The 10651-nt window shown below is 35.8% G+C and overlaps 1 protein-coding gene across 1 annotated transcript; it reads right to left on the reverse strand.

The window, feature by feature from the left end:
- Positions 1-7264: 7264 nt before the first annotated feature.
- Positions 7265-9914, reverse strand: LOC108481062 (SUN domain-containing protein 5). Its single transcript, XM_053031168.1, has 4 exons — positions 9377-9914; positions 7967-9279; positions 7795-7880; positions 7265-7700 (listed from the first exon to the last, which is right to left on the reverse strand). Exons 1-4 carry the CDS (start codon positions 9633-9635, stop codon positions 7463-7465), a joined length of 1896 nt encoding a protein of 631 aa, XP_052887128.1. The 5' UTR covers positions 9636-9914; the 3' UTR covers positions 7265-7462.
- Between the last annotated feature and the right edge of the window lie 737 nt (positions 9915-10651).

Consider the following 10651-nt stretch of genomic DNA (forward strand, 5'->3'; position numbering starts at 1 on the left):
TCCCGAGAAAGCGGAATTCGGCTTGAAAATTCTACCGTGTATTTGATGAGCTCTCATGTACACCGAGGAATGCTTAAAGTGTGCTATATCACTTTTGAGAGATTCGCTTACCACCGGTGGAAGACTTTGGTTGCAGTGGTGCCAAAAGAAAAGTTACTTGGGATTTCTTCCAGAAGAATTTAGAAAGAAATACATAAGTCAGCGATTTATTGATCAAAAACGGAAGGAGTTCCTTGAATTGAAGCAGGGAAAATGTCTCAGTAGCAGTAGTATGAACGCGAATTTGTAAGACTCAGCAAGTATGCCCAGAATGTGTGTCCACCGAGGCCATTATGTGTAGTAGATTTGAAGATGGGCTGAATGAGGACATTAAAGTGCTTGTAGGAATTTTGGAGTTGAAAGAATTTGTAGTATTGGTTGATCGAGCTCTTAAAGTCAAGAATTGAACAAAGAAAGAAGAAAAGTCGCTATTGAGGCCCGAGATGTCGAAAAAGACAGATAAGCAAGCCATTTCAATCTCAACCAAAGAGGTCCAAAGAGACAAACCCTCGAATGACAGTTTCAATTGGGGATTCACACAGAGATCGTGGTAGAGCATATTCGGGTCTAAAGCTCAAGCTACTTGGTGGCAAGTGTGGGTAATGTGCGACCTAGAAAGCCCGAGTGTCGAGAATGTGGCGAGCAACATTATGGTGAGTGTTGGGGACCGAAAGCGAGCTTGTTTCTGTGTGGTTCTCATGAGCATTTTATTAGAGATTGTCCGGAGAAAGTTAAAGAAGAAAGATTTCAGAGTGCTAGATGAATACCACCGCTAGTAGAGGTAGACCACCAAGAAATACTGGAGGTGGGACTAGTAGTAAAACGTGATGAAAGATTTAACGGCAAGATCGAAGCTAGAGCACTGCTAGAGCTTATGCTATGCGTGCGAGAAGATGCATCATCTCCGATGTTATTATGGTACATTTTCTCTATGATACTATTGTTATTGCATTGATTGATCCCGGTCCACTCATTCCTATATTTGCATGAATTTAGTATCCAATAAAAAGTTGCTGTTGAATTTCTTGAGTTTACGATTAAAGTGTCGAACCCTTAGGCCAATATGTGCTAGTTGACAAGGTTTGCAAGAATTGCCCATTAATGATTCAAGGTCACTGCTTTTCCCGCCAACTTGATGTCAAGTTACCATTTGGTGAGTTTGACGTTATCTTGGGAATGGACCGTTAACATTGTATGATGCTAAGGTAGATTGTAAACAAAAGACACTAGAGTTGAAATGTGAAAATGGAGAAATTCGTGGGTTGAAACAGATGAATCAAATAAATTGCCTATGGTGATTTCGCACATGTCCGCACGTAAATACATGAGAAAAGGGTGTGAAGCTTATCCGCTTATGTAATGAATATTGAGTTGCCTCAACTGAAATTTGAATCGATCGATAGTCTGTGAGTTTCTAGATGTATTTCCGAGGAATTGCCCGGTTGCCTCCAACAGAGAGATAGATTTTGCCATTGATTTGTTGCTCGGGCACTACACCGATCTCGATTGCTCCATATAGAATGGCTCGATGAATTAAAAGAATTGAAGGCTCGATTGCAGGAGTTAATGACAAGGGATTTGTGAGACCGAGTTTCTCTCCCTGGGTGCTCTGTATTATTCGTAAAGAAGAAGGATGGTTCAATGAGACTTTGCATTGATTACCGTCGACCAATAAGGTGACTATAAAGAACAAGTACCGCTGTCGAGGATTGATGATTTATTCGATCGGTTAAAGGGGCCACAGTGTTTTCAAAGATTGATTTGAGGTCCGGTTACTACCAATTGAGAGTTAAGGAGTCGATGTGCGAAAACCGCCTTTAGGACAAGGTATGGACATTATGAGTTTCTTGTGATGCCTTTCGCTTAACAAATGCTCCAAATATATTTATGGACTTAATGAATCGGATCTTCCCGCCATATTTGGATAAGTTTGTAGTAGTGTTTATAGATGACATTTTAATTTATTCTCGAGATGAGTCTGAACATGCCGAACACTTGAGAACTATATTGCAAATCTTGAGAGAAAAGAAACTGCTTGCCAAGTTTAGTAAAAGTGAGTTCGCTTCAGAAAGTCGGATTTTGGGGCATATAGTCTCGGTGATGGTATTCGGTGGATCCAAGCAAGATTTCTGCGATCGTTGATTGGAAACCGCCAAGAATGTATCCGAGGTTAGAAGCTTTTAGGCTTAGCCGTATTATAGACGCTTTGTTGAAGGATTTTCGATGATTGCTCTCCTATGACTAAGTTGTTGCAAAAGAATGTTAAGTTTGAATGGACTGATAAATGTCAACAAAGTTTTGAAAAATTGAAAGCACGATTGATGAAGCACCAATTTTAGTACAAACCGAGTCGAAAGGAGTTCGTAATTTATAGTGATGCATCATTGATGTGCCTTGGATGTGTGTTGATGCAAGAGGGTAAAGTGGTAGCTTATGCTTCGAGACAGTTAAAACCGCATGAGAAGAACTATCCTACACATGATTTGGGCGTCATTGTTGTTTTTGCCTTGAAGATTTGGCGACATTATTTGTACGGTGAAAATGCTGAATTTTTACCGATCACAAAAGTTTGAAGTACTTGATGAATCAAAAGGATCCGAATCTGACAAATAAGATGGCTTGAATTATTAAAGGATTATGATCTAGTGATTGATTATCATCCGGAAAAGCAAATGTAGTTCTTGACGCCTTGAAAGAAAATTTCTTTTTACTTTGAGAGCCATGAACACGGGTTAGCATTGTCTCGATGATGGGTCAATCTTAGCGTAAATGAGAGCTAAACCGTTATTTCTCCGATTAATTTGTGATGCTCAAAAGAATGATAGTGAGTTGCGGATCAAGAGAACTCAATGCGAATCAAAGTTACGACTCAGATTTTCGAGTTGGACCAGATGATTGTTTGATGTTTCAAGACAGGATATGTCTTAAAAATGATAAATTGATTCGTAAAATATTACATGAGGCGACAATGGTCGTTTATCGATTCATCCCGGTAGCACAAAAATGTATAATGATTTAAAGAAGTCAGATTGGTGGCTGTGTATGAAAAGGACATTTCTGAATTTGTAACCAAGTGTTTGATCTGTCAACAAGTAAAAGTGAACATCAAGTGCCTTCAAGATTACTTCAACCAAAGAATGGTGCTCGAGTGGAAATGGGACAAGATTACCATGGATTTTGTAACCGGTTTGCCTTTAACCCTAAAAAGAAGGATCTTTGTTTGGGTAGTGGTTGATAGATTAACAAAGTCATCCACTTTATACCAAGACGCACCGATTACTCACTTGATAAATTAGCGAATTATATGTTGCTGAAATTGTGAAGTTGCACGGAGTACCTATGTCTATAATATCGATAGAGATCCAAGATTTACCTCGAGATTTTGGAAAAAGTTACAAGAAGCTTTGGGTACAAAATTGAACTTTAGTACCGCATTTCATCCACAAACAGATGGTCAAACAGAAAGAGTAATCCGGTACTCAAGATATGCTTAGATGTTGTGTTTTAGAATTTGGAGGTAGTTGGGAGAAATATCTATCTTTGATTGAGTTTGCCTACAATAACAGCTTATCAATCAAGTATACAAATGGCACCGCATTGAAGCCTTGTATGGTCGTAAGTGTCGGACTCCTTTATATTGGACCGAGCTTAGTGAGAAGCAGATTCATGGAGTTGATCTAGTTAAAGAAACCAAGAGAAAATAAAAGTAATTCGGGATTGCTTAAAAGTCGCTTCAGATCGACAAAAGTCATATGCAGATTTAAAAAGAAAAGAGATTGAATTTCGTGGGTGATAAAGTGTTCTTGAAGGTGTCACCATGGAAAAGATTCGAGATTTAGTCGGAAAGGCAAGTTGAGTCCACGCTTTATTGGGCCGCATTGAGATTCTTGAGAGAATTGGACCAATGGCATATCGGTTGGCCTTACCGGCAGAGTTAGAAAGAATTCATAACGTGTTTCATGTATCAATGTTGCGACGTTATCGTTCGATCCTTCACATGTGATTTCTCCAATGTAAATTGAGATTCGATCGAATATGACCTATGAGGAGGAACCAATAAAGATTTTGGCTCGAGAGGTTAAACAGTTAAGAAATAAAAGTATAGCTTTAGTGAAAGTATTGTGGCACGACATGGGATAGAAGAGGCCACGTGGGAACCCGAGGAAGCTATGAGGAAACAAGACCCAAACCTCTTTATCGGTAAGATTTTCTGGGACGAAAATCTCAAAAGGGGGAGAATTGTGACAACCCTAATTAGGGCCTAATCGAATAGTGGTTTCGTGACCACAAATCCGAGATAGAAATAATTGTTTTATAATTATTTTGGGGTTTATGATATGATTGCATGATTGTGTGAAAATTTCGTGATGAAATTCTATGCCTAAAGTGCTTAAATTGAAAGTAGGGACTAAATCGAATAAGTTGCAAAATTTGCATCCCGTAAGTTTTTAGTATGAAATTGTTTTGGAATATTAATTAGGAGGTCTTAAATAGCAATTTGACCAATTTTAAGTTCATGGACAAAATTAGGATATGGAAGGAATTTTTGAAAGTTTAGTAAGGAGGGCATTTTGGTCATTTGGATATTAAATGAAATAAAATGGGAAAAATAACACAAAATTGGTCATCATCCTCCTTAGTTGCTGCCAATTCTCCCTCTCTCCATAGCTAGGGTTTCTTCAACTTTCAAGCTCCATAGTAAGTGATTCCAAGCCCGCTTTTAATGTTCTTTACGTTTTGGAATCCTAAGCTCGATTAAGCTTATGCTAGTAATAATTTAACCTAGGGTTCACATTTGGAAAAATACCCATAGGTGAAATTTGTGTATTTTGATGTTTTATGATAGAATATGAGGTTTTAAATTATGTTAAATAACTTGTGCTACTCGGTTTAAGTGAAAACAAGTAAAAGCAAGATAATCAGTAAAAATACCTATTGTTCATAACTATATGATAGAGTGAGAATTTGATGTTGTTGTAGAAGAGAAAATGTTCAGCATATCATAAAATATAAGAATAAGGGCTGAAATTAAATTCCGAGCCTAGGGGCAAAATTGTAATTTTGAAAAGTTAGGGGCAAAATGTAATTTTTCCATGATGTGATTTTTGGATTGAAATAAATAGTATGAGTATTAAATGAGCTAAATGTGTTATTATAGATCAAGAAAGACGCGAATTGATCTCGAACTGGGAAGGAAAAAGTTTTGGACTAAATTACAAAATTTCCACATTTTGCACCAAGGTAAGTTTGTATATAAATATTACAATAATTTCATGTACATTCTTATATTTCAGCCTATTATATAAATATACTAGCTGATGTTAAAATATAAATCGACTATTGGAAGAATGGAAATAAATATAGAGAGATCCGGCTGAACATTCTGAGAGATCGAATGAAATAGAGGGAGCGTAGCTAGGTCACATGTATGATGCTGAGTGCACATCATGTGTACAAGAAAGCTACGAGACACCTCAGAGTAGCTAGGTCACATGTGTGATACGAGATGTATCCCATGTAGACAAGAGAGCTACGTGAAAGATAAATGTAGCTAGGTCGCATGCGTGATTCCAAGTGAAGGACACCATGTAGACAAGAGAGCTACGAGACAAATCGGTTGGGTCGCATGAGTGGTACTAAGTGTTCACCATGTGTACAAGAGAGCCGAACTAAACGAAGTATGATGGTGGAGCTGTGTCTTGAAACCATTAAATATCGAGGATTGATCCGAATTGTTCAACGGGATGGTTTTGTGGTGATATTGTGGTTTGGACCTACACTTATGGTGAATGAAATGTGGTGAAAATGATTTGTGGTATATACATATATAAGATAAAATGAGGTTAGCATAAAGAATGTGTGAAAGAGTGAAATTAGCATTAAAACTGTTTTAGATGGTAGCAGTGACGTAATTTTGAAAAATCACCAAAATAGGAGGAATATAATTAGAGGTTGAATGAGATGTGAAATTAAAGTTTAATGAGTCTACTTTCATATAAAAGAAACAGAGCAAGCAAAGGAATTCTATATTTTGAGATATTTACAATTGTATGTGACTTGCTTAGGATGAATACGTGATCCCCTGTTCCAACTTTGAAAAATCATTAAAAATTGTACAAGGAAAATTAAGAAATATAGTTTACATGCCTAAATTCCTTATTGAGACTAGTTTTAAATGAAACAGACCTCAGGGTTGTTTAAATTGTGTACTGAGAGATATTCAATTCGTAGTGAACAGAGGTCAGATCAGTCGAGCTGTGTAACAGGGAAACTTTAACTAATAAACTGTACTAATCGGCTGAACCAAAATTATAGAAAAAATTAGCAAAAATCTTTATGAGTCTAGATTCAGGAAATTTTACGGATTTGAATTTCGAGTTTTGTAACCCGAGTTATGATTTATTTAGTGAATATGATGCAGTAGAGACAGCTAAATCAAAGTGGAATGAATAGTGAAGTTAAAGTAGATAAACTTGAATTGTTGTGTAAACATGTTAGATTCTTTAATTAGTATTTACATACTTACTTACTAAGCTATAAGCTTACTTTGTTTCTCTCTTTTGTCTTATAGTGTTCTTGGCTTGCTCGGGAGTTAAGGATCGTGAAGATCTATCCGCACTATCATACTTTAGGGTATTTGAACTAAACGTTTTGAATTATGGCATGTATAGTAGGCTTAATTATTTTGTTACGTGTCATATTTGTCTAGGTTAAAATATTAGTTACAGTACTCGACCAGATACTTTGTACAAGCCATTAAAGTGGGCTAATATTGTTCAAGACATATGTTATACAATGCACTATCAAATTGGATGACATATTTACATCTCGATTATGTTTAATGGTATGTGTTATGTTCTGGTAATACCTTATATCCTGTTCCGGCGACGGTAACGGGTAAGGGGTGTTACACTTTATGGGTACGTTGTGAGGTTCACAAGATACATTGTGATGTCTGCGAGGTCTATTACATAAGGTATAACAAATTCATAACAGTTTAATATTTGGTTCTATACCACCCATCCAACCAAACAACCAATTTAATCTGATTCTAACATTACTACCTAAAATAGATACGTGAATGAATGATTTAAGTATAAACTGAGTATGGACCATTGTTTCACTTGCCTGAAAATGCAACTTTATAATTGTGTTTAAGATGTTAAATATCTTTATCATATCATATCATATATTAGTCATTATTTTGGTATTGTATTGTATCCAAAATTGTTGGGTCGTTAGCCCATCTATTAGGTAAAGATTGCAGATGAACAGATGAATTACCAGAGACAAAATATTCACAATGTTGATACAAAGTCATAGTCCCTGATATAGCAAAACACTACACTCCTGTTACATTGAGATTTTTTTTCAAGCTAAATGCTAATCAAAGAATGTGTATCTCTACCAACCACACCCCAGTTTACCCAGACAGCAAAGTAATGAATATTGTCATACTGCTACTAACAAGTATCAAAACCCAACCTTGGCTCGTCTGGTATACCTTTTCCGACCGGTCGGTGGCTCCCAAAAACATCGTGACTCGGCTCGAAACTAACTTCAGAATGGCAATACAAACAAAGAAAAGACTTACTGCTAATACAGCAAGTTCTTTTGTCTCCAAACTTGCTTGATCTTGTACAACCTTTTCAACATCTAATCTGTTTCGCCACAAAACAGAAGTGAATCATGTCAGATATACGTTGCATGCATGCAAATATGTATGTATGTATGATGTATGTATAGATTTCTAACCTTAACATGCTGTTTTCTCTAACCAATGTACTTATACTAGAAGAAACCACAGTTTTCCATGATTCAAGGTCTGCAAATTCTCTTTCCTGAAAGGGATAAGGCAAAAGATGTAACCTTTTTATTCATTAAGGAAACCTATGATGGTAAAGAAGAAACAGAATTTTTACAGTACCATTGCTTCTTTCCAATGCATGAGATCTTTTATTTCTGTTTTGCTTTTCTCCAAAAGTAGAGAAATTCTTGATAACTCGGAATTGATCTCCGGTAAAGCATCGCCTTCTCTTCGGTTTAATTCTTTGATATACTCTTCCAAAACAGATAAGTTCAAATCAAGAGACCTCACTTTCTGCATCAATATCTTTAAGACAGTGTCACTAGGTATTCTACCAACAGGTAGTTGTTTAATTTCGGTTAAAGGATCGGGAATCCTTCGTGTGGTAACTGGATTCTTCGTTGCAGTCTCATTGAGCTTTTGAACATCCTCGGCATTGTCTATCCTGGAAGCAGCAGTTTGAGCCTCGTCATTTCTTTTACCATCATAGGAACTCACATCTGGTTTTACAGAAGGCCCTGTTGAATTAGAATCTGTTGATTTCGTGACATGTTGTTCGGAGGGAACAAATAGATCTTCGAGCATCCTCTCGATTGCATCGACACCATATACCTCTACAACACTCAGCGTGCAGTAAAAATCCGAACCGTAATGACTTAGTAGATTTAACTTTAGATACCTCAACCATTTTGGTTCTGATAGTGTAAAGGTCTGAATTTGCTTCACATTAGCAGCAACAAACTTTCCTAATGGAGACCATGTATCGGTTGGATAATTCAAACTACCATACAACTCGAATTCCTTGAAATTCGAAGAATGGTGTTCGAAATTAGCGATTTTAACAGCATCAACCAATGTCTCCTCTGCTAACTCAATCACAACATACTTTCCTTCCACGGTACAAGGATTTCTTAGATATTGATCATGATCTTTTCCCAATATGTTGTTTGCACCTTTTGCTTCCTTGTTATGTGCAACCACTTTAGCACCTTTCAATGTAGATGCATAATTGTACTCAGAACCGTCGGATTCAAGACGATGAGTGATCTTAAACGTACCCGGAGGATCACCCTCTTTCGCTTGCCTTGTTATATTCCGGAATTCATCGAATTTGAGATAAGCTGAAGAGCTTTTCAGATTAGGTTGTTCCATTTCTCTTCTTACATTATGCTCCTCTTGTTCAACTATGTCGCAACAAAAAGCAGTGTAACCCAAAACTTTGAGAATCACTTCATCAAGCCTGCTTGTTTTGCAGAAAGAGTATTCATACTTCACAAACTTCTGATAAGTGGAGTTATTATAACTCACTGACTTGTTAAGCTCTAACAACATTCGATTCGTACAATTATCTTCTCTATTTGCATCATTACAAAGCTTTTCATTATGACCAACACTAGAAGAACATGCTGTTTGGTTCTCAGGACGTGTATTTCCTGAACAAGACACAGCTATATTTATAAATGAAATCTTGAATAAACATCTAAAGACATTTAAGAACTAAATTTATAATTATGTTTTTTGTTTTTTTACCTCCATTTTCATGGCTATGACCAAGTCGAAAGTAGAACAAGAAGATGAGACACCAAAGGGAGATAATAACAGACAAGGAGAGCTCATAGATACTCTTTCCATTGATCAAATTGTTCTTGTCGTTGTTATTGCTGTTTTTGTTGTTCTTGGTCTTGATGGTAGTGTCTCTGTTGGGTTTGACAGACTCGTTCCTGCCATTATTGCAGTCGTTTCGACATGTCACGTACACGATGGAATGCCCATTTCTTGGTTTCTTCATGTCTCATCCGTACAAAGGAAAACTAGACGATTGAGAGAGATAATAATAATAATAATAATAATAATAATAAGAGAGAAAAAATGGGTTTTTTTCTTCTTCTTCTTCTTTGCTTTTTGAGATTAAGAAATGAAGGGAAAAGGAAAGATCTTTCCTTTTTGTTTTTGTTTTTCCCTGAGAAATTGGAGCAACGGTTAGCTTTTGGCTTCTTGTGGAGAGAACAAGAAAAGTGGAAAAAGAAAATTTTAAAGGATGGGAGAATAGGAGAGAGAGAAGGAGATTTTCCATTTCTTTTTTTTTTTGTGGGGTTAATTTATTTTATGGAATCCAGATATTGCGGCAACTAAATTTCTACCGTCAAAGCTGAAAACGCACAGCCTCTTTCACTTCACTTTACCATGCATTTTAGCAATCAACAAATAAAAGGTAAAACTACCATAGCAGTCCTTGTATTGTATTTAATATTATGTTTTAGTCCTTATACTGAAAGAATGGGTAAACTAACCCTCCTACTTAAGGTGAATGAGTAAAATAGTACCCGTTAAATTATTCTGTTAAATGGCTATTTTGTTGTTTTGTATACATAATATAATAATAAATTTAGTTCTTTTACCTTTACACTTTTATTCAATTTTTTTAGTAAATTGACCATCAACTCTTTATAGTTTATATTAATTTTTATATGTCACAGTAATAAATAATTTAAAATTATTTAAAAATAAAATTAAAATTATAATTCTAAAATTATGAAAAACTCTTCAAATTTTTAAAAGGTTAAAGGGATAAAAAACTTTTCTAAAAAATTGAAAAATCAATTAAGCCATAAAAAAATACACTCAATTGAGTCTGAATTATCCAAAAAATAATCTGAGCCCTTCCATCAACCGAAATTATCGCTAAACGATTTGAACATGAATAAATATTAGAATTGATATGTGGCATGCTACATGAATAAGTACATTGACCATGCATGTTAGCATATATTTAAAAATTATAAAATAAAAAATTATTAAAAATAT

The sequence above is a fragment of the Gossypium arboreum genome, chromosome 1 (genome assembly GCF_025698485.1).
Source record: "Gossypium arboreum isolate Shixiya-1 chromosome 1, ASM2569848v2, whole genome shotgun sequence".
Lineage (NCBI taxonomy): Eukaryota > Viridiplantae > Streptophyta > Magnoliopsida > Malvales > Malvaceae > Gossypium > Gossypium arboreum.

Coding starts and splice junctions, on each gene's coding strand:
- LOC108481062 (XM_053031168.1), bottom strand. CDS start 9,635: ATGAAGAAACCAAGAAATGGGCATTCCATCGTGTACGTGACATGTCGA. Junction 7,881..7,966: donor TGCATTGGAAAGAAGCAATG/GTACTGTAAAAA, acceptor TATCCCTTTCAG/GAAAGAGAATTTGCAGACCT. Junction 7,701..7,794: donor AGAGAAAACAGCATGTTAAG/GTTAGAAATCTA, acceptor GTGGCGAAACAG/ATTAGATGTTGAAAAGGTTG.